The 24268-nt window shown below is 40.8% G+C and overlaps 1 protein-coding gene across 2 annotated transcripts in view; it reads right to left on the bottom strand.

Moving 5' to 3' along the window:
- Positions 1–7103: 7103 nt before the first annotated feature.
- The window catches only part of dlgap5 (discs, large (Drosophila) homolog-associated protein 5), a 57535-nt gene continuing 40370 nt past the window's right edge, over positions 7104–24268 (bottom strand). For both annotated transcript variants that reach the window (XM_073033527.1, XM_073033526.1), the window contains exons 15-18: positions 18342–18384; positions 16826–17081; positions 9809–9900; positions 7104–8073 (exon numbers count right to left, since the gene is read on the bottom strand). In XM_073033527.1, coding sequence (XP_072889628.1) covers positions 7954–8073; positions 9809–9900; positions 16826–17081; positions 18342–18384 — 511 coding nt within the window. In that variant the 3' untranslated portion in view covers positions 7104–7953. The remainder of the gene's footprint in view (positions 8074–9808; positions 9901–16825; positions 17082–18341; positions 18385–24268) is intronic.

The following is a 24268-nucleotide window of genomic DNA, read 5'->3' on the forward strand; positions in this document are numbered from 1 at the left end:
GGGCACCACTTCAGTCCCTTTTCCTATTCCTCTCAAAGCTACCTCTGCAGTCTTGCGACCAAAATCCAGTACCTTACTGCTAATCAATGACAGTTCAGTTCCCGTGTCTCTCCAGATCTGCACTGGAACTGGTGTGTCTCCCTCTCTCACAGACACGGTTCCTTTTGAAATACATGTCTCAGACCCTTCTCGTACTCTGTCTACCTGGAGCTCTCTCGTTGATTTTCTGATCACCACAGCACATCCTATAGGGACTGCTGCTTTCCATTTTCCTGTCTCCTTCCTCGGAGCAAGGCACCTAGATGCAATATGACCCACCTTTCCACAATTAAAACAGGTCAAGCCAGGACCTCTCCTGCCATCTTGCCTCTCCTCCTCAATCTTGCCATTAGCTCCCGGTGGGACCTCTGCCTCAGCCGGCGGGCTTTCTCTATCGTTCCCATGGTCTCTCTGGTAACTTTTATTTGAGGAAAACTTTGTCTTGTGGGTTAGGGCATATTCATCTGCGAACCTAGCAAATTCAGAGATGGACTTATTTGGCTTCTCATTCAAATACATCCAGATATCATCCGAAACACAACCTTTAAATTCCTCAATCAGAATTAACTCCCTGAGACGCCAGAAATCCTCTTCCACTATTTCTGCTGCACACCAGCGATCCAAGAGCACACCCTTCTCATAGGCAAACTAGGTATACGTCTGATTCCACCCTTTCTTTAAATTTCTGAACTTTTGTCTATAGGCCTCAGGAACTAATTCATAGGTCCGAAGAATGGCCTCCTTTACATTTTCATAATTCTCAGACTCCTCCTCCTCCATGGACAACGCCGCATATGCCCGTTGTGCCTTCCCTTTTAACACACTTTGTAACAACGCCACCCACTGCTCTTTGGGCCACTTCTGATTCACTACCACCTTTTCAAAATGCAAGAAATAACTATCAACATCCGTCTCCTCGAACGGAGGTACTACCCTCAACTCCCGACTAACATTAAACTGCTCCTCTCGGTCTGACCCTTGAACTCTTCGCTCTTGCCTTAACTTCTCCATATCCAAGTCATGTTGCCTCTGTTTCTCTTTCTCAGCTGCTTCCAGCTGTTTTAGCTGAATTTCATGCTCCCTTTGTTTCTCAGCTCTGTCCTGCTCTAACTCCTTTAGCTGGAACTCATGCTCCCTCTTCCTCTGTTCCGCATCCAACCTCAATTTCTCCAACTCTAACTGAGCCGTCCCACTAACTGGTACCTTTTCAGGGATTTTTTCCAATACCTCAGCTGAAAACACATTCTTCACAATATAATACTGAGTTATGGCCCTCCGCACCTCCCGCTTTTTCATCGACAACCTCACCTCTGCGAGATTTAGTCCTTTCGCAATATTTATCAATTCCGACTTTGTGGCCGCCTCTAGCGCCTCCAGAGTTGGGTTTTCTATAAATTCACCCACGTCCATCTTTGCTGGTTTCCTGTCTGGCTATCCGCGCAACCAGATCCAAGTTTGGACTTACAAGCCTGATTCACTGGCCCTCCAATTTGGTATCAAATCTTGAGACGAGATCCCCAAGTTGTTACGAACCCCGTAACTGAGTCACTTACCAACAAAGATAGAGAGGTCCGTTGAAGTCTGATGGTACTATCTTTAACAGTATTTATTGGTAAAAATACACAAAAATAATATCAATGCAAACATACAGATAATATACGTTGTCAATACTAAATCTAAAAGTGCGGGTATAATAATAATCAATAAGAAATAGCTCTATCATTGTCTAGGGGATAATGTATTGTCCGATGGAAATATAAAAGTCACTCAGTTCATGCAGTTCATACAGGCTTCAGCCTTTGGGGACCGCTGGGTTTTCAATTGTTGGAGAGAGAGAGAGAGAGAGAGATTTTAGAAACTTGCCAGCTTTTCCTTTTTATGATGTCGATCCTTCGAAATTTCGTTGGTGGCCTCTTCTTTAGCTAAGCCGTTCTTCCGTGGTAAGGCCCCAATCCTAGGCAGCGGGAAAGGACGCACGTGAGCCCTCCACCGGCTGTCGCTATTAAACGCTGTCACGGGATTTCTAGCGTTTCTCCTGGTGCGTCTAAAGGGGTTGTTCCCCAGACCCTCTTTTATCCTTACTCACGGGGTCTCAGATGTCAGTCAGGTTGGGATGATACAATCCCTCAACCAGACCACTCTGGTCATTCCCTGAGGGTTTCAATGAATAGTACAGTAGTCAATACACAATTCTGTCTCCTGGAGACAATGGCCGTTATCCGTGGCTATTACATTCCAAAACCTTGAGGATTCTCTCTCATTTCCTGGGTCGCAGACCCGAATTAATAGCGATCTTGTGATTCTCAAGAAGGAGGGGGCTACTTTGTGGCACATTCGTAACACTGACCAACAACTGAACCTCTTGACCATGTCTGCATACTTGTATGCATTGAGTTGCTGCCATATGATTCGCTGATTGGATAATTGCATTAACAAGATGTAAAAGTGCACCTAATTAAGCAGCCACTGAGTGTACGATGACTTCAGTCTACCTCGTCATGATCTTGCACCTTATCATTTACCTGCACTGGACTCTCTCTCTCTCTTTCTCTCTAGATGTTACACATATTTCAGAATTGTTATTGTTTTACCTGATACTGCCTCAATGCACTTTTTCCCAGGGATGAAACTGCTATGAATGAATGATCTTTATTGTCATGATACATAGATACAATGAAACTCTGTTTGGCTTCCTCTCAGGCAATCAAATAAAGCGGCAGATAAAAACAAGACAGTAATAGAAAAACAATATTAAATAGATAAGTAGCAGAAAATAAGTTGCAGCAGCACCGGAATATCACAGTAATGCACAAAGTGCCGTTAGTGCAAGTATTTGAGTCCTTGTGTGTGCTCACAGTTTCAGTCATTGTTCTGTGGGAGTGGTGTGATGGAGGCCACAGCTCTGGGGTAGAAGCTGTTCCTCAGTCTATTTGTTCTGGCTTTTAGTGTCCTGAACCTTTTGCTGGACGGCAGAGGGTCGGACAGGTAGTGGTGTCTCTGGTTATGCTAATTGCTTTCCTCCTGAGTCTGCTGAAATAGATGGTGTCCAGTCCTGGGAGCTCCATCCTGACAATTCACTGGGCCGCCTTCACCACACGATGCAGGTCTTGTCGCTCAGTGGCTGTGCAGCTGGCCTACCACACCGTGGCGCTGTTGGTCAGGATGCTGCTGTAAAAGTTAAGCAACAGCTTTTGTGGGAGTTTGGCCTGTTTCAGCTTTCTGAGGAAGAAGAGTCTTTGTTGAGCCTTTTTTACAAGCAGCGAGGTGTTGGTGGTGCACGTCAGCTGTTTTGACAACAATAACTCCAAGAAAATTTAGGCTTTCCACATGTATATGGAGGGGGGTGTGTACTCTGTCCTTTGATCTCCTGAAGTCAATGATCATCTCTTTTGTTTTAGAAGTGGTAAGGACCAGGTCGTTGTCCTTACACCACTCCATCAGATGATCCACTTCGAGCCTGTAGGCTGTTTCATCCTCATCCGAGATCAGGCCAACCAGTGTGGTATTGTCCGCAAATTTAATAATGGAGTTGGAGGTGTAGATGGGGCTGCAGTCATGTGTGAAGAGTGTGTAGAGCATAGGGCTCAGCACACAGCCCAGCAGGGTGCCTGTTTTTAAGATGAGGGTGGTGGAGGTGTGCTTACCAACTCTGACTTGCTGTGGTCCGTCTGTGAGAAAGTCCATGACCCCTGAGCACAGGGAGGAACCAAGGCCAAGAGTGTTCAGTTTGCTGACCAGTTTATGGGGGATGACTGTGTTAAATGCAGAACTAATACAAGGAGCAATGAATTCAAGGTGTTAGGAGGAAAGGATGAGTCACCCCCCCCCCCCCCCCCCCGAATGTCAAAGACAGGTGTTTATTTTATATACAGAGCGTGACTGGTGTGGTCAGGGGTAATGGTAGAGGCGGATGTATCAGGTACATTTAAGAGTCTTTTAGATAGGCACATCTATCTTGGGAGGGAAGGATTAGATTAATTTTGTAGTCAACTGAAGAGTCAGCACAAGATCATGAGCCAGAGTGCTGGACTATTCAATGTTCACTGTATAATGATTTGTTCTGTATGAACAGTATCCAAGACAAGCTTTCCACTGTATCTCAGTACATGTGAAAATAATAAACCATTTGCAATGAGAAAGGTAATAGGTTGGTTGCAGATCATGTGTCTTGTTTGCTGTTCAAATTCCAAAGCCCTAGGTAAATTTATGTTTATGCTGTTACCATACACTACCCCAAGATTTGTTTTCTTGCAGGCATTTACAGTAGAACACAGAAATACAATAGAATCAATGAAAAACAACACAGACTGACAAACGACCAATATGCAAAAGAAGGCACCGTGCAAACAAAATAAATACTACTAAGAGCATGAATTGTAGAGTTCTTAAAAGTGAGTCCATAGCTTGTGGGATCCGTTCAGCTCTGAGGTGAGTGAAAGATGTTGGTGCAAGATGGGGTTGTTTTCAGTATCTCAGAAACAGCTAATCTGGGATTTTCACTCACAAGAGTGTCTAGAGTTTACAGAGAATAGTGCAAAAAATAACAAAATAAAAAGTCGAGTGTGTGACTGTTTTGTGGGCAAAACTGCCTTGTTAATGAGAGAAGTCAGAGGAGAATGGTCAGACTGATTCAAGCTGACAAGAAGTCCATGCTGCTGACAACAAATATTTCCAACAGCACCTCAATCCTCTCATCACCTAGGACAAGAACCACCAGTTCACCAAGTAAATGGCATGAACTATCACTTCCTTCAACATCACTGGGTCATAATCCTGGCACTTCATCAAAGAATGATAGATAGCCATAAATACTGGCTTTGGTTTAAAATGTGAGACACAGTGGCACCTTACTGGCAGCAAACAAATCTACTGACTACTCTATTAGTCACATTTTCTGGGGGATGATCACTGCAATCAATAACCTGTAAGTTCCTTTTTGGAGTTGTGCTTTTGAACTGCCTGTACGACCTGGCACTTTTGTGGTGTGGACTGGAGTCTTGAAGGTTGCAGCACGGTGGGTATGGGGCAAATTGAAATGGCAGGGTCCTGGTCTAAGTGAGGACAAGCCAATGCTTGGCCATCACTGGGGCAGAATTGGAGCCGAAATGAAGTGGCAGGGCTAGGGCCTGAGAGCAAGGGATGGGCCGATGTTTGGCTGATTTAAGTGCAGGGCAAGATTGAAAGGGGCAGGTACGGGCTGAATCCAGGCAGCAGGGCCCAAGACCCTGAGGCATGAACTAATGTTTGGCCATTGCTGGAGTGGATTTGGGGCTGTCTCGAAGCAGTGTCCCCCCGGCCCGAGAGTAAGGAACAAGTGGACATTTGGCCAATGTAAGCACCAGGACAAATTGAAATGGTTGGGTGGCAGGGCCGGGCTGGTGTTCAGCTCACTGCTCCATGAGGTTTACTTGTCTCTGTGCTGAATTGAGGCTATGGCCTGCAACTAACAGGGTCCTGGATCAGTAGTGGCTTTGTGGCTGTGGACTCTTTTGTGAACTTTAGTTCTGAATGTTATTTGTTTACATTTTATTGGTTATTGTTTTTTTTTTTTAAACACACTGGGTCTTGAGTTTTTTAAAAATGGGTTCTGTTGGGTTTCTTTGTTTTGTGCTGCCTCTAGGCCAAATCTCTCAAGATGGTATGTAGTATACACACTTTGATATTAAATGTACTTTGAACTTTGACACATGTAGAAAGGTTGAATCTTTCAAATTGGGTAGACATATGCAACCCTGGAAGAAGGCACAGCACTGCCTCTATTTTCCTAGAAGTTTGTGCAGATTCGGCTTGTCATCTAAAAACTTAACAAACTTCCATAGATGCATAGAGGGGAGTATCATGACCGGTTGTAACACGACCTGGTATGAAAGCAACAATGCACAGGAATGGAAATGCCTATGAAAAGTAGTGGACACAGCCTAGTCCATCACAGAAAAAGACCTCCCCACCATTGAGCACATCTACAAGGAGCACTGCCAAAAGAAAGCAGTGTCCATCACCAAGGAAGCACAGCATCCAGGCCATGCTCTCTTCTCACTGCTACCATCAAGGAGTTACAGGAGCCACCATCAACAGTGAACCGTTTCCACAACCTACGGCCTCACTTTCAAGTACTCTACAACTGATATTCTCAGTACTTACTTACATATTTAGTTCTATTTGCAGTTAGTTTTCTTTTGTAAAATGGTTGTTCAGTAGACTGTGCGTGTGTGTGGTTTTTTAGTGAATCTGTTGCATTTCTTCATTCTACTACAAATGCTAACAAAATTAATCTCAGGGTAGCACATATTCTTTGATAATAAATTTACTTTGAACTTTAACTTGGGACAGGTACCAACATGTGGATCAACAGGTAAATCAACTGAGGTAAAAACTTATTTGAAAATACGTTGCTGTGATGTTTAAGGGAAGCCAAGATTTCCCTTGTACTTCACCGTTGAAGCAAATGAGATGAAAGAACATCAACGGACCTGAATGGGACCCAGCAGATGGATGCAATCATAAGGAAGGCATATTATTGCTTTTATTCCCCAAGTTGACCAGGTTCAGTTAGTTACAAACTTCTGCAGGTGTACTGTTGAAGGCCTCCTGACTAGTTGCACCATGGTCTGGTGGAGAAATTTGAATGCACAGGAAATAATTATCTGCAGAATAGTGGACAGCCCAACACATCAGAGACATATCCTTCTCTGTCATCGGTAATATCTATAGGGAGACACTGCCTGAAGAATACAATATCCAAAGATCCCCACCACCTAGGCCAGACCATCTTCTTGCAGCTATCATCAGGCAAGAGGCACAGACACCAGGTACTTCCCTTCAGCCATTCACTTCATGAATGTACTGGCACAACCGTAATGACTGCTTTTTAGCAACATGGAATTTTGAGTAGAATAAGTGAGGTGAGCCAAGAAAACATGGAATAGCTAGATGTAAGAATGGATGAGTGTTTCAGCAAAACATGAGTGAGTGACACATTAATTTATCATATGGTAATGATGTGAGTACAATCTCAAAAGTGCAAACTGTTGACGATGGTTTCAACACTATTAACCCTGGAATGGTTAGTTAAAATAGCTCCAAATTAGGAACATACAAATATTTATTTAAGAAAAATGATACAAGGAAATACAGACAATAGTTATGCAGTTACAAATTTCACATCATTTTTTTGGTTCATTTTAAAATAAAATGTTCTTTTATAATGTTGCAATGACCAAAGTGAAGACCCATGTTAGTGAGGTAGTCATTTTAGTTTGGGGTGTCATTAATTCAACTTTAAAAATTTGAAAACATGTAAAAGTCCAAATGTTTCTAATTCATTTAAATTGCCAGTGTCAATAGATGCCTTCTCTTGAAGCCATCAATGCAATTGTCTACTCTGTGTTCGTAATGGTGCCAGTGATCTGGGCACTGTGCACACAAGAACAGTTCAGATATAGGAAGCTGAAGGGCTTCATGCACCAAATCTTTCTAGCTGCAAATACAAAAGACATGTCAGATCAGGAACGGACAAGAAGCATTGCAGACCAATACTGTTTTTAAGCACCATTGGCAGTATCCTTTCCTTTCAGTTAGAAGAACTCAACAAATCCACAGAACATCAAAAAAATTATTTTCCAGAAACAAGTGAATACAGTGCTGAATTACATACAGCAACTTATTATCAATCGGCAGAAAATACACTTGCAAGCAAAGGCATTGAGCCTAGTGCTAGAATAATCAAAGACTCACACTCAAAGGCATTATTCATTAAGTATCAAAGGCTCTGGTCTTCAGAGTGCTCTCCACTAAATACTAGGGCAGCAACAGCCGCCATTTAGAATGAATTCATAATGTTTTATCCTTCAAATCCATTACAAGACATTCACAGTCTGATGATAGCTGGTAGTTTTGACTCAGCTTCTCCAACCTTCACTGAGAGCTTCCACTGGGACTGAATGATATCAGATCTTGGAGAGCTGCTTGGAATGGAAGCACTGGGCAGCCTTCACTAATTGTTCCAAAAGGGCTCAAGTAAGTTCCTTCATTCTCCTTAAAAATACAAAAGTTGTTAGAGTTGAACATGTGTTTCTCAGTTACCAAAACAAAACTAAGCACTAAAATCAATGTCTAACATGGATTTATCAGTTGAGAGTTGAAAGGCATAGGCATTTGGAATGGAGACCATGCAACTGGAGACATGATCTTCCCAGAAAAGTCAGTCGAGTGAATACAGGCAGTGAGTCATGCCTTCAAGTACCGTAGATTCCGGATTATAAGCCGCTACTTTCCCCCCATGCTTTGAACACTGCGGCCTTTACTACGGTGCGGCTAATGCATGTTTTTTTTTCATGCTGCCAAAAACATTTTGCCTCGTAACAGTAGACCAATAAAATTGATGAGTAGTTCACAGAGGTCCAATGAAATTGTACGATAAATCAAGCGCACTTTCACAATTAAATTATTGTAAATCAGTCATTTGTACTCACCCTCATCAACATGGAAAACACTCGAAGAAAAGCATTGTGCTGCCTTTATGGCAGTTATTTAGTTTATAATATTTTCGCTTAGTAATTCATTTGTTAGTATTTTCTAGTTAAAGTTAGAAGTGTTTTAAGTATATTTGTTTTCTGTACTACATCCCGGAATGCTATGACGTCACATCTGGTTTCGCCGCGTCTTGTGGGAAAATACCGGTTTGCGATAAACGGAAAGGAGGGGGCGAGCGCATTAGACCCGAGCGAGAACGCTGCCAGCATATGATGCAGCTTTTAAGTTAAAGGCGATCAATAACTTTTCCTGGTAGGCTGCAGTATATATTTTTTTACCAGTCGTTAGGAGATATTGGAATGTTGTTCGTGCACTGTTCAGTAAAAAAGTATATGCAACGTAATTTGTGTGTTACCGATACGTATGTATATTTAAAAGTAGCCGTGTTACAGGCACGGTTCGAAAAAAAGCATTTGCAATATGTATTTGTTTATGTTACCATACGGATTTAATTAAAAGTTAAAAAATTCTCACGTGTAATATCTTTCTGTGTAAATATCTCATATTACAACGTGGGACACCTGCGGCTTAAAATCCGGTGCGGCCTGTACAAGTACAAAATTGATTTTCTTTCTAAAATTAGAGCCTGCGGCTTTTAATCAGGTGCCCTCTGTAGTCCGGAATTTATGGTACATGAGCCACACATGCTTGCTAATCATATTCCAGTTATAAAGCAATTGAGCAACATCAGGTAGAAAGCATCTGTTTAATACCACCCTTAGGCTGAGGAGGAGAAGATGGATTACAGATTCATAGTTTGAACATCTGATTGTCTCAACAACTTCCATTTCAAATTCAACAGAGAATCGCAATACTGTAGTTAAAAAGTTCACTCTTACAGAAGTATTTCCAGAATTACTTTGCATATCTATATATACTGGAAAATATGAGGTACTTCATACAGGCAAATGGATCACAGAAGATAGGGAGGTCACTTAAGTTACAGACAAAGGCTTATGGACTGACAACAGCCACTGCACTGGCTCCTTGAGCCTGTTGGACTCATTCTACCATTCAGTGTCATCTATTCCTCATCTTGGATTCAAGAACACTTAAATATACCAACTATGTACTACACTTCAGTTAATCCCACCTTGAAGAATGAACACACTGGATACATTTTCAAATCAGGCACTGCAGATAACTGAAAATTCAAGTCACCTGCTGAATATCTGCAATCCAGGCAGTGACAATTTTATGTAAGGTTAATAATTACTCGAGCTGTTTGTATCCTTACCATTTCATGGGCAACATTCCCAGCAGCCGACAGATCACGCACATAATTTGAACAATGAGTTTTTGTTGTAATGAAATTGGGAGTCAGCAGACCTGGAGGTGGAAACCCAGTGTAAATAAGAGCAAGTCAATCAAAACAGATAAAACAATGTTGCAGTCACCAGATAACATGTCAGATAAAGGTAATCCATATTAGACAAACAACACTATTTAAGGAATGGAGGTAGGTTTCTGTCTGTTACATTGAGCACCACCTAGTGGCTAATCAAAACATAAATCTGTGAAATATAACCACTGTGTTTCTAAATTAAATAAAGGCCAGAAAGATTAAGTGAACACTTTAGTTATCATCATATCCCTTGCCATAAAGCACTTCAGCTTTCCTTAAATCCAGGCAACAGTCAGTTAAGATGCCCAACAACAGGATCAAGGACCAACTTTATTCACCATTAACTGAACATTTCATGTGTTAGTAATTTGCTGTGGTGTGTTGGAGCAAGATGCAACAAGAATAAACAATATTTAACAATTATAAATAATAAATTACATTAAAAAGTTAGAAGTTGAACTATGGACATGGAATAAACTGTGCATTAATCATTTACAATGTAACCAGCATTAGAAAAAGTGGTTTAAAGTGCAGTGATGGGGTCATTGATAGAGAGGGTGCTAGGGGGAAAAATTAACTAGAATGATGGAGATAATCATCTCCAAAGGAAGATGACATGAATCTCAAGGTAGCATATGATGATAGACATGTACTTTGATAACAAATTAACTTTGCATTTTTGAAGTTTTTGTTTTAATAGCCCTATAGCACTTTCACAGAAGGGAACTTTTGGAAACGGCAGTTTGTTGGGTTGTAGTGGGTAACTTCAAAATTAAATAAAAGTCAGAAAGATTAAGACAAAGCCATTCCTTTGGTTGTCATTGTAATTGATTCCCTTAACACAAAACACTTCAGGTTAACAAACTTTCCTGAAGTGCAGGCAACAGCTTAAGATGCACGTTAAAATAAAATTCCAAAAACTAAGCATCAATTTGTTCAGACATCTGGCTCACCCATTAGAGTCAGAGCACTACAGCATACAGGCCATTCAGCCCATCCAATCTGTGCTGACCTAGTCTTCTGCCTAATGTCATCAACCTGCACCTGGACCATAACACTCCCATCCATGTACTTATTTAACCTTCACTTAAATGTTGAGACCAAACCCACATCCACCACTTCTGCTGGCAACTCTATCCACACTCACAAAACCCTGAGTAAAGTTCCTCCCCTTAAACTTTCCGCCTATTATCCTTAACCTATAGTTGCGATCTCATCCAACCTCAGTGGAAAAACCCTGATTGCATTTACTGTATCTATACCCCTCATACTTTGGTATACCTTTATCAAGTCTCCCCTTATTCATACATGCTCCAGGGAATATATCCTAACCTATTCAACCTTTCTTTATAACTCTGGTCTTCAAGCTCCAGCAGCATCCTTGTAAATTATCTTTGCACTCTTTTCAATCTTATTGATATCTTTCCTGTAGGTAGGTGAGCCAAAACTTCATATAATACTCCAAATTAGGCCTCACCGACAATTATATATTTTCAACATAACATCCCAACTCCTGCAATCAAGGATTTATGAAGGTTAATACACCTTCTTTATGACCTTATCTACCTGTACCATCACTTAAGGAATGATGGATCTGTATTCCCAGATCTGTTCTACTGTACTCCTCAGTGCTTACCATTCAGTGTGTAAAACCTATCCAGGTTTGATGTGCCCAAAGTGCAACACCTCACACTTATCTGTATTAAATTCCACCTGCCCATTTTTCCAGTTGGCCCAAATCCCACTGCAAGCTTTGATACCTTCCTTGTAGCCTTGACAGAGTGAAACGTGAACAAGAGGAATTGTGGCCAGAGTGCTGCTGCTGGACCAGGATTCAGACTATGGGCTGGGTATGCAGGTAGCAGCAGGGCTGGAACACGGGTGGGTTTGCAGTCAAAGGCACACCTGCACTCTCATCTCACTGGGTTCACAGGAAAATTTGAAATATGTTTATATTAATAGAAGTAACGTCCAAAAGTCTGCTGGTCCAATGTTATTGGAGTCCCCAGTATTCGAGATTAGACATTTACTATACATACAAATGATTACTGAGTTATCAGCAGATATAAGTGGCCACAGTGGAAATGGTTTAAACATGCTATCAGGTTGAAACCAATGTCAATTATTGACATTTCAAAAAGGTTTAGCACTCGCTATTAAAATAAAAACATTACAAGACAGCGCTGGGTCTCAGATTTTGGTGGGCTTGAGATTGCACGAATGAGTGCAAGAATTGAAAAACGAGTCAGGCCAGTTGGGAAATTTGAGATCATTGGGTAATTAGGCACTTGTCAAGGGCCAATAAAAAGTAGTTTAACTTAAATGGTGCACCTGTTGTGGGAGTGAACGGGATTAGAGTGGGGAGCTTGAGGCTTTGGCTCAAGAGGCTTCTGTGAGGAGGCAGAGGTTAAGTAGGTTTCTGGTAAATTTGTTTCTGCAAAGGTAGAGCAGTGGGATTGCCAGGTAGGCTAGTGCGGTCCTCTTGCAGGTTATGGAAATAGGGAGACCTCTGGTGTTCCCTAGGACACCACCTGCAGAAAGTGCATCCAACCCGCTTCTTACAGACTGTTGGGAAACTAGAGCTGGATGAACTCCAGATTATTTGGGAAGTTGATTGACACAAGATACAAGGAGGCAGACACAGGTACTGGGCAACTGTCAGAAGAGGGATAGAGGATAGATAACTAATGCAGAGCACCCCTGTGGCCATTCACCTCAGCGACAAGTATATTGATTTGGAAACTATTAGGGGAGGACAAACTAGCAGAGCAAAGTCACAGCAGCTAAGTTCTGGCACTGAGTTTGACTCTAGGACTCAGAAGAGAAATGCGGTGTGGTGGTGGGGGGGGGGGGGGGAGAGAGGAAAAGAGCAGTAGTGATAGGAGAATCACTGGTTAGGGGAATAGACAGGAGGTTCTGTGGAAGAGAATGAGATTCCCTGATAGTATGGCATGTTGCATCCCAGGTGGGTAATCTTGGAAAATTTATGGCACTTTTAAGGGTGGGGGTTGTGGATGGTGAGCAGCCTGGAGGTTGTGGTCCACTTCGGTACCAATGACACAGACAGGAAGGGTGATGAGGTCCTGCAGAGTGTGTTCAGGGATTGAGGTGCTAAGTTAAGGGCAGGACCCCTACAGGGCTGTGATTTCCAGATTGTTATCCATGTCACGTGCTAATGAAGCCAGAAATAGGAAAATCAAACAGGAACACATGGCAAAGGAGATGGTGCAGGACAGAGGGCTTCAGATTTTTGAATCATTGGTTCATAAGCCCTTGGTTTGAGGGATATTAAAGCCCTGGTTAAGGAGATGATGCACAGATATATAGGCATTAAAGAACTATTGATATGCTTGAGGATAAGAAATGCAAGAAAACACTTAAGGAAATAAAGAGGGTCAAGAGAATGAGGTTGCTCTGGCAGACAAGGTGAAGGAGAATCCTAAGCACTTCTACAGACATATCAAGCACAAGGATAAAACGAGAATAAATTGGGTCACTTGAGGATCAGCATGGTCCCAGTGCATACAACAAAACAAAAGATGGCAGAGATCTAAGTTTTTTTGCATCTGTATTTACTCAGCAGATGAATGCAGTCTATAGATCCGCAGCAAGATAGGGTGGATAAGTCCCCAGGGAACAACAAGTGTCCCCTCAGATCTTGTGGAAGGCTAGTGGCAGAACTATTTAAATGCCCTTAGTAATGGGAGAAGTGCAGGAGGATTGGAGGATATCCAGTGTAGTTCCATTATAAGAAAGGCTCTGAAAAAAATAAACCAGGAAATTATAAGCTGGTGAACCTGACATCAGTAATGGGTATATTTCTAAAAGGATTCTAAGGGACTGGATATACAAGTATTTGAATAGACAGGGCCCAATTAGAGACAGTCAAGAGGGCTTTGTGCATGGTAAGTCATGTTTAAATAACCTTAGTTGAGGAGACTACCAGGAATGTTGATGCAGGAAAAACATGTTGACCACATGGACTTTAGCAAGGCCTTGGACAAGTTCCACATGGGAGGCTGGTCAAGAAGCTTTAGGTACTCATTGGCTTTGCAGGAGAAGCCAGAGTGGAAGTAGATTGTTACCCGTTTGAGTCTGTTGCTGTCTGTCATCTCTATTAATGTTCTGGATGATGTGATCAATTGGATCGGCAAGTTTGCAGAGGACACCAACATTGGGGGCAAAGACAGAGAGGAAGGCTATCAAAACTTGCAGCGAGTTCTGAACCAGCTAGAAAAATGGAATTTAATGTAGACAGGTGAGTTGCTGCACTTTGGAAGACAAACTAAGGTAAGACTTAGTGAACAGTCGGGCTTTGAGGAGTACAGATCCATAATTCTTTGAAAGTGGTGTTACAGGTAGATAGGGTTGTAAAGAAAGCTTTGATTTATGAAGGTCAATGTGGCAAAGTATTGAGTACAGGAGAGAGGATGTTATGTTGAGATCTGATAGACGTATACAGAACTGAGGGGTATTGATAGGCCAAATGCAAGGAGGTTTTTCCTCACCAAGGTTGAGTGAAACCAAAACAAGAGGTCATAGGTTAAAAGTGAAAGGTGAAATGTTTAAGGGGCCATGAGGGAGAACTTATTCACTCAAATGGTGTGGTGGTGAGAGACTGGAACCAGCTGCCAGCGCAAGTGGTGGATGCGGGATTGATTTCAACATTTGAGAAGTTTGGACAAGTGTATGGAAGGATATGCAGGACTATGGTCCAGGTGCAGGTCGATGGGACTAGGCAGAACAACAGTTAGTGCAGACTAGAAGGGACAAAGGGACTGTTTCTGTGCTGTAGTCTTCTATGACTAATTTTAATTTATATTCTTTGCTTCACTGGAAACAGTTTGTGTTTATCTGGAAAGATGACCCACTATGGAGCCATTGGCATTTCATGCTGCTGTTCACTTAACTAGAGATTTAGTCTGGTCAGGATAACTGGCAGAAGACAAAATGCTGCATTTGGACTTTTTAAAGTTTAAACTGGAACAAAGTTTATCTGGGCCATAATTACTATCCCGAGTTTGCAAAATTTTGTTGGATTTTGTTTTATATTAATAGCTTAATTTGGTTTAACTTTTCATTCTGTACAAGGACAAACATATGGTGGGCTTGAACAATATAGGTTAGGAAAAAAGCACACCACACAAGCAGAACCACAAGAGTACCTGGCTGAAATATATTAATGACATTAAGGCATAATTTCAACAAAGGAGTGTGAATGTGGCAATTTCTGGATCAAAAATGTACCAAAGATATTCAGCTGGGTTAACCCAGTCAATCCAATGTTATGTTTTCTGCTTTTGACATGTATGCAAAAGCAACTTCATTCAATCCTTTTTAGGTACCACTCAAGGAATTACGTGATGTTATCCTGGAAGTGGGCTTGTTTTTATTTGGAACTGGGAACTGCTAGACTTCAATACCTTTACTTCCTGACTGGCTCCAGCTGGAGTCCAAGAACATATCCACTGGGTCCTTGCCACAGCCCTACCTACCATCCTGCAATGATACCCATCATCCCTAATCTCTCCCAGACTTAACCTTGATTTTCACATACATTGCTGGAGGAACTCAGAAGGTCAGGCAGCATCTACGGAGAGCAATAAACAGTTGACTTTTAGGCTGAAACCCTTCATCAGGAGTGGGAAGGAAGGGGGAAGACGACACTAACATTGACTGCTTACTGCTCTGCATAGATGCTGCCTGACCCAAGTTCCTCCAGCAATGTATGCATATGCAAAAAACTTTAAGCGAGAACCTCTCCACTTGTTCCTTGCCACAGCCCAACCCACCATCCTAGATCTTTCAGACCCAACCACGATTTATTTTCACACATATATAAGACAGGGTCCATTTTGTGAGTATTGTTCTGGACTTTCAGTATCTTGTTTATTTTCCCTACATATCTTGATGTGTGCAAGGACCATTACACATATCTTAAATTTAACAATGCTGAATGTTGCTATGGTAGGGATACACAAAATATGCATCAGTGCATCTTCTCCAATGGCAATGAACCTTTAAGCTCCATTTTGAGAAAAAGCTCAATAGAAACACTTGGAGACATCATTTCTAATGGAAATCCTTAATAGTTGCTCTTTGTTCACACATTTTCTTAAAATCAATATAGTTATCAGATTTGCTTCCATTATCTGATGGGATATTGTAACCAGAGTCCCGGTGAATAGAAAGGGACTGCAGGAACTGAGGCTCCCATTGAGAAGCTAGTGACTTACTAGACCAGATTATTTAAACCAAACACTGTAGGTGAAGAGGATGAAACTCATTTTATTTGACACCACCTTGGCAGATAAATTTCAAAAAAACAAAGTCAGTTCACTTACAGTTCAGGATATGTAGAAGACAATCCTATTAATTCATTGAGTCTTAATTCCAATCTCCAGATTACAGGATCTGTTCTCTCAGTTAAATACTAAATCAGCCACTTAATATTGTTTATTAATCAGAAGTAAATATTGACCTAATAAAGTGTCGTGGTCTCCAAGTTTATTCAGGCTGTATTTCTGGTGTAAAAGGTATGGTTGTACTTAATCGATAACCTTTGCTTGCACAAGGTTATTGCTATAGATCAGGGGCTTCCAACCTGGGGTACATGGTTAATGGCATTGTCCCATGGTACAAAAAATATTAGAAACCCCTGCTCTTGAACACAATAAACGAATGGATTACAGGTTGGAATACAGTTGCATATTTCAGACATTGACTAATTTTTTTTCCCCACAGTAGTTGATGCTTTAAGTAAGAATGACTTTCTATAGAGAACCAGAACATAGATACCCATCAAATTAATCATTTTTAAATTCCAATGAATTTGAAGATCAATGATTCTGCCTTAGGACAACAAACAACTTAAATCTAGGTGTTACATGCACTAACAACTCAATTTACCTGAACTATTGGTCAATGGAAACTCTTGCTGTGAAGTTGGCTGAGCACCATTTGGAGGGTGCTCACACACTGGACTTTCCATTTCCACACAATGATCCACTGAAGGCTCCATTTCTTCTGGCAGCTCAATGTCATTTGTGGAGTTTTCTTGAGCGCAACTGGTCCTGGCAGCATTCTCATTATGAAATGGGGTCTGCAGTGTTTCTGGCAGGCTACGAACACTATCACTGGGTTGGAGGTACTTTTCAAATTCCCCCTAGGAGGCACAAGATTGCAGCTTTAAACTTATTCTTGCAGACAATATATGCAGCAACTACAAAATAAATATTAGTAGAAATAGCTCAACACCAAGGGCAGAAGAGTTTTATCACATCATCCTTCTTCCACACAGAACTTATCCTTGGCCAATAATTTATGACAAGCCATTTTTTTCTGGTTTTGTTTTTACATTGATACACTTCCCCATTTCCAACTCTTGGCTTATTCATTGGCTGCTACCAAATATTGAACAGATGGCATGTAGAGGGCAAAATCTGGCTTTACTGCACCAAAGGGCAGTTTAATTTAGCACAGAAGCAATTTGGAAAAGCTTTGAGCTGTATGTCAGTTTTTCAGTAGAGAGCAAACTCCTGATTTATTGGTGATACAGTGGAGATGTATTCCATCTGAAAATAACACTAAGTGAATTTTGAAACCACCATGAATTGAAGTTTAGTTTTATTTAGCCCATGAGCCTGGCTCATCAAGAATCTAGGGCGAAATGGCTAATTATCTAACGAACAGCTCTAAAGCGATATCATTCTTCAATTCTACATTACAGTGGATATTCTTTGAAATATTTTAAGATTTCTACCTTGGTCAGGTTATGTTCTGATACAAAATTCTAATCATAAAAACTCAAGTTTAAGTTTAGTCATTGAACTGTACACATAGATACCACTAAATGAAACACTTTTCTGGACCAAGGTGCACAACATACATGTAACACTAAGTAATATTACCACAAATAAATTAATAAATGAGGTGCACTTACAACAAGCTTACAATGCTACTGGTGCTTCCTATAGTACATGATCAGACCTGGGTAATGGCAGGGAATTCAGTTGTTTACAGTTTAGAAGAAGCATTTTCCCATTCCAACAGTCCTTGTCCTAATGCTACCTAATGGCAGGAGGTTAAAGAACAGATAGGAGGATCCTTGAAAATGCCAGGGCAGTGCTCCTGGTAAACACCTCAGATGGTTGGAAGATGATCCCTCAGCAGTTCTTTCACTTCTTTGTAGGATGTGGAGGTTAAATGCCTTGCAATTCTTGTTATAGATGGTGATGGAGCTGGTCAGGACACTCAATGGTGGCTCCTTTGAGTCATTTTCAATTTCTAGATTGACAACCCTATCCCAGTCCTATTAATGGTATGAAGGGACAGAGGGGCTCAGCCACTTCAAAGCATTATGACCAATAGTCAACATACCGGTTTAATAAAGCTCCACAAATACAGCCATTAAATTTAAGCTTACCTTCTCTATGCTCTCTCCAGTACAAGTACCTTGTTGCGGAACACTAAATAGAAGAAACGCTCATTAGAAAGATGTTTCAAGGATCCATGTACGTAACCATTTGCAAGGTAAGCATATGGAAACCTTCCTCGAATTAATTCCGCCTTCTAGTTTTCAATGTTTTCTGAAGCACAAGACTTGAATCTCATTGCTTTATAACATTGTACAAGTATCTGCACAAATGAAGCCCTTCTAAAAAAAATTAAGATCCACAATCAAAGCTGGAATCAGTCCAACCATAACTGTCATATCATCCTGCTTGCCACAATAAAATGTATAATTTACTTTAAACCACAGTGAATGCTTACAACATTAAGCATTGGGTTGATTAGGAATCATTGGACCATGTATAACTGGGTTAGAGTATTCTTTTGCGATTGATTCCAGACGTGGCAAACTTGACCTTCTTTCCAGATCTACACCGTTACTGGGAAAAGTCACAAGTTATCTATTCATTTGACTTAAATGCACAAAGATGTTACATCCAATATTTTCAAGAAAAAAATTCCCAGTTATGCGTCTCTTGTAAAAGATGTACTGATTTTAAGGTGACCCGAACCCATAGTTCTAACCAACTACCATCTTGCATTTGTCATGGAGTCTAACAGCACAGAATAAAGGCCTTTTGGTCCATCAAGTCTGCACAAATTATCAAACTCATTTCTACACCAATCTTACTCCACATCATTTTGTTCTCTTCACATTCCTGTTAACTTGAATATACAAAATCATGATAGGGTGAATCATGTCAACTACCTGACCGCATATGTTCTTGATGTGAAGATGTATCACTCCTTCATAAAAAATTAACTTAAAACTAATTGTTACTTGGAACTGTGCACACCCTTTGTCACCTCCACTCAAAGCTAGAGGTTTCTGCTTTTGCCTTGCCATGATGGGGGCCTAGCTCAGTAAACCCACCCACCCTGCTCATGCCCTATAGGGAGTAGGCTATCCATGGCAGGACCACCAGACCCAAGCAGTAAGGGTGAACAACATCGCCACACACTTTATCATTTCCTGTCGGCCACCTTATGTACAGATACTTGTGTGTGTACTTTCTGTACATAAAATCAACATATACAAACTATTATATTCACTGCTTTTATTATTGTGTTCTTTATATTTTTTGTGCTGCACTGGATGTAGAGCAAGTTATTTTCTCCTCCTTTACGCTTGTATTCTGCAATTGACTTTAAACAATCTTAATTTTAAATTGGTGCTGGCAAGGGATTTGTTAGCAATACAAAATTTGTTCCTACAATAATAAAAATGAAAAAAGTAAGCCGACTTTTGGTTGTGGCGCGGTGCTGAGCAGATGTGTGTCAGAGCTCCTTTGGAAAGTCTTGAAATTACGCAGCCAAACAACCTCGAATTACCTGAACAGTTCCAGTTTGTCCGATTGGAAACTGAGTGATAGCCTAAATGCCACCGAAACCAACAAAGCAGAAGCAAAAGTCTTTGAAATTAGACCCCACCTGTTACCATGTGGTGCAAGCTAACAACAATGCTAGTGAAGAAGAGGCAACAGACGCCAGCACGGCAGTAGGCCCAAACTAAATCCTAAAAGCTAGTCAAAAATGAAAGATGACTTTGTGTCGAGATTTGACGGGCTACTAAATGCTATACAAGGAGTACAAACTGATCTGAAAGCTGTCAGAATGCGCATTACAGAAGCAAGATAGCATTAGCACTAATCAAGATGACATCGCCTCTCTGCGTAATCAAAATACAACCACGAAAGCAGCTATGGAGGTGTTAGTGTTTAAAATGGACAACTTGGAAAATTGTAGCCGCCGTTCTAACCTTCCCTTGGTGGGTCTTTCGGAGAGGGCAGAAGGGTCTGATATGGTCTGGTTTTTTTTTGGAAAAATGGATCCCTGAGGTGCTTGGTGCTGAAAACTTCCCTGGACCCCTGCTGATTGAGAGAGCGCAACAGAATTGGTAGGGCTAACGAAGTTGAAGCACAGTCAGCTAAGCGACCCAGGGTAGCGATAGGTTCCTAAACTTCGTGGCCAAGACCTGGGTTACGAAGGCTGACAGGCTGAAAGAACCTGTACTTTTCGACAATCAGAGAATCACATTTTCCCCCGATGTCTCTGCCGAACTCCGCAGGCGAAGGAAAATTTTTGATCCAGTGAAGAAAGTTAGCCTCGCTCTCCATCCCAGACCTACAGTATGAGATAATACACCCTGCTAAACTGCTGGTGACCTACAAAAGAAAACGCCACACTTTTGGCAGTGCATCGGCAGTGGAGAAATTTGTGCAGGAGCTGAAGGACTACAACTTGGAGGCTGCGGACAAGTGAGACAGTACAGCAGTTTTTTTTTGACTTTTGCTTGAATAGGTATGTTCACAGTGCCTAAGGGACATAATTGAACACTAATGAACGTTAGCAGTGTGTAACCTACTGCATTGTTTATGCTAACGAATTTGCATAATTTCTCGTTATCTTCAGTGGCACTGTAACTACGATCAGGTTAAATTTGATAAAGACTCTTGGTACAATTTGGTTGTAATATTCTTTACTACTGATAACATTGGGGCTCTGTTCTGGCTGCCATGCTGTTTCCTCACTATGACAATGGTGCGGGAAGACCAGTTAAGCTCCATAATTAGGCCCTCTTTCGGGGTCATCAGGAGGTGTTCATCGTGGGGTGGGTGGGTGTATTTCAGTTCGAGAAGTACACTTATGTTTATAATGTTCTAGTTATTATTTACTGGTTTTTACTCATTTTTTTTGTTTCGTTGTAATCTCAGTTAGCAGTCATTCTAAATCAATTCAGCTCAACATGATTGAAATTATAACTAATATCCTATGCCCTGCCTACTTCAGTTTACCTCTTGGAATGCAAGAGGATTAAATAAATTTGTCAAGTTAAAGCAAGTCATGAGTAGGATATGACAATTAAAAGCCAAAATAGTTTTACTGTAGGAGACCCATTTAACCCGAGGATATAGTTAGAGTAAGGAGGAGATGGCCGGGACTGGTTTTTCCAGCCTCTTTCAGCTCTCACTCACTTAAGGGGGGGGGGGGGGGTGTAATTACCCTTATACTTAAGTCAGTGCCTTTCCACCTTGTTATTGTTACTGAAGACCAATCTGGCATATTCCTTATTATTCAACGCAAAAATTTCTCAATCAGGTTTAATTTGGTCAATGTGTTGGGACAATGACGACAATCCAGCTTTTTTCAGATATCTGTCTTTATCATCAGCTGCTCTGCTGGTCCATCTTATTGTAGGTGGTGATTTTAATTGTGCACTTCAACCTGAACTAGACAGATCTAATGGGATAGATACCTCTCACCATCAGACAAGAAGAGTTATTGCAATGTGCTAAAGACTTTAATTTAGTTGATGTGTGGAGAAGGAAGTACCCGGATAAACTAACTTTTTCCTGCTATTCTAGCACTTGCCAGACCTTTTCCAGAATTGATTATTACTTAGTTTCAGCTGCTTTAATATCCACAATTATAAGCTGCTAGTACGATAGCATAATAATCTCAGATCATGCCCCAGTTTCATTTATTTTGAACCTGCTTAACACTTTACATTACTCCCCAAGATGGCGGCTTCAAACAATTTGTCTTAGGGATCCAGAATTTATAGTTTATCGGAGAACAGATAGACTACTATTTTGGAAATAATATGAACCAAACCTGCTGCTAGAAGGTGGGAAGCCTTTAAAGCTTTTCTAAGAGCTCAGATGACTAGCTTTAAACATAAATCTTTTAGATTGGAAATAGAACAGCTTGAAAAAAATAAAAGAGACTGAATCTGAAATATTTCCAAATCCCTCAGCAGCTATTTGCAGAACTTAAACTGAGAGCTAAATATAATGTATTGTCCATTAATAAGGCAACGAAAAGATTGTTGAGACTGAAGCATTCCTATTTTGAGCAGGGTGAAAAGGCTAGTAAACTCTTGGCCTGGCGCTATAAACAGAAAGGGCAATAAACTCCATACAATCAGATGAGGGGGTGACAACTGCTGACCCAAAAGAAATAAACAATATCTTTGAGATTTTACCAAAATCTGTATAACTCAGAATATTCAGATTCAGCTCCACAAATACAAAAGGAATTTCTCGACTTGTTAGAATTGACACCCCTGGATGAAACGTCCTTGACCTCGCTGGAGTTTAACTTAGAGGCTAACTAATTGTCTGAAGCTATAACTAACATGAAGGGAGGGAAAACTCCTGGGCCCAATGGAATTCCAATTGAAATATATAAAATCTTTAAGACTAAGTTAATACCACCTCTGCTTGATATGTATCAGGAGTCATTTGATACTGGATCCCTCCCCCCGCCTCTAAATATGGCAGCAATTACACTACTGTTAAAACCTGGAAAACCACCATCCCTATGTGGATCTTATAGACCAATCTCACTTCTGAACAATGATTTAAAAATTCTCTGTAAGGTATTAGCTAGGAGGCTGGAGCCACTCTTGCCAAAAATTCACCCTGTATGCGGATGACGTAATTTTGTTTTGCTCCACCTTGAAACAAACATTACCTGCCTTAATTTTCCTGATAAGTACTTTTGCAGGCTATGAAATAAACAATTACAAATCTGCAATATTATTTATGGATAAAGATGAGAGACTCAATCCCCCCACTCTAAACTCCATTTATGGTGTCAGAACAGGGTTTTACTTATTTGGGTGTTAAAATTACTCCTACTATTGATAAAACTATCCCAATTATAACACTCTCACAGACTCAGTTATTCAACTTATAAACAGATGGACGAAATTGCCCATATCTTTGATTGGACACAAACATTCCAAAAATGTCAATTTTACCAAAGTTCCTGTACCTTTTCCAATCTATCCCACTTTTTCCTCCATCATCTTTCTTTTATTTAAGAATTTCTTTTCTAATTTTATCTGGAATAATAGACATCCAAGACTCAGGCTTTCCCTGTTATATTTGCCGTATGATAGAGGCGACTTACAGCTACCAAATCTTATATGGTATTTCTGTGTGGCCCAAATTCGAGCTGGAATGTTTTACTTTAAGGATCACACCCCTACTTGGGTCTCAATGGAATCCCAGTTGATCAATAACCCTCTAGAACTATATATGTATTCAGCAGATAAGAAAAAAAACTGGTCAAACAAACTAAAACCCCTTTCTTAAAAAAATACAATAATGGTTTGGCACGATGCTCTTGCGTATTTGGGAGAGACATCACAGTTATCTCAGTTCACTCCTATCTTTGGTAATGACAGCTTCTGACCCGGCAGAGCAGACCCTGGCTTTAAAACTTGGTCGACGCGAGGCACAGCTAAGATGTCGGATCTTTATAATGGCAATACATTTATGTCATTTGAAGAACTTATGGAATTCCAACAAAACACTTTTTCTAAAATAACTTCAGTTGCAAAGTTTTATTATGTCCGGGCAAGGCTACAATTCGAAGCTCCTGCCTTTATCTACCCTAGAAGACATCACTCTGAAATTATCTGAGGCTGGGGACATGTGTCTGTATTATATAATTTGTTTGCAAGTAAATGCAAAGTCATCAAACAACATACTACAAGCATGGAGAACTGCTTTGCATGAGAATCTGTCAGAAAAAGAGTGGTCAGAAGCTTGTTCCTTAGTTCAAACCCAATCAATAAACACTATTTCTAAATTACTACAATACAAATGGATAACCAGACAGTACATTACTCCAGTCAGGTTGCATCACTTCAACCCCAACATTCCAGACACATGCATTAAATAACCACCAAAAGGGGTCTCTGTTCCATTGTATGTGGGAGTGTCCCCAGATAATCTGATTCTGGAAGGTGGTGCTGGATTTGATTAGTCAGATTATTGGAAAAAAAGGCACCCCTTGATCCTAAATTATGTATTCTGAATATTTATCCAA

This window comes from Hemitrygon akajei, chromosome 31 (assembly GCF_048418815.1).
Source record: "Hemitrygon akajei chromosome 31, sHemAka1.3, whole genome shotgun sequence".
NCBI lineage: Eukaryota > Metazoa > Chordata > Chondrichthyes > Myliobatiformes > Dasyatidae > Hemitrygon > Hemitrygon akajei.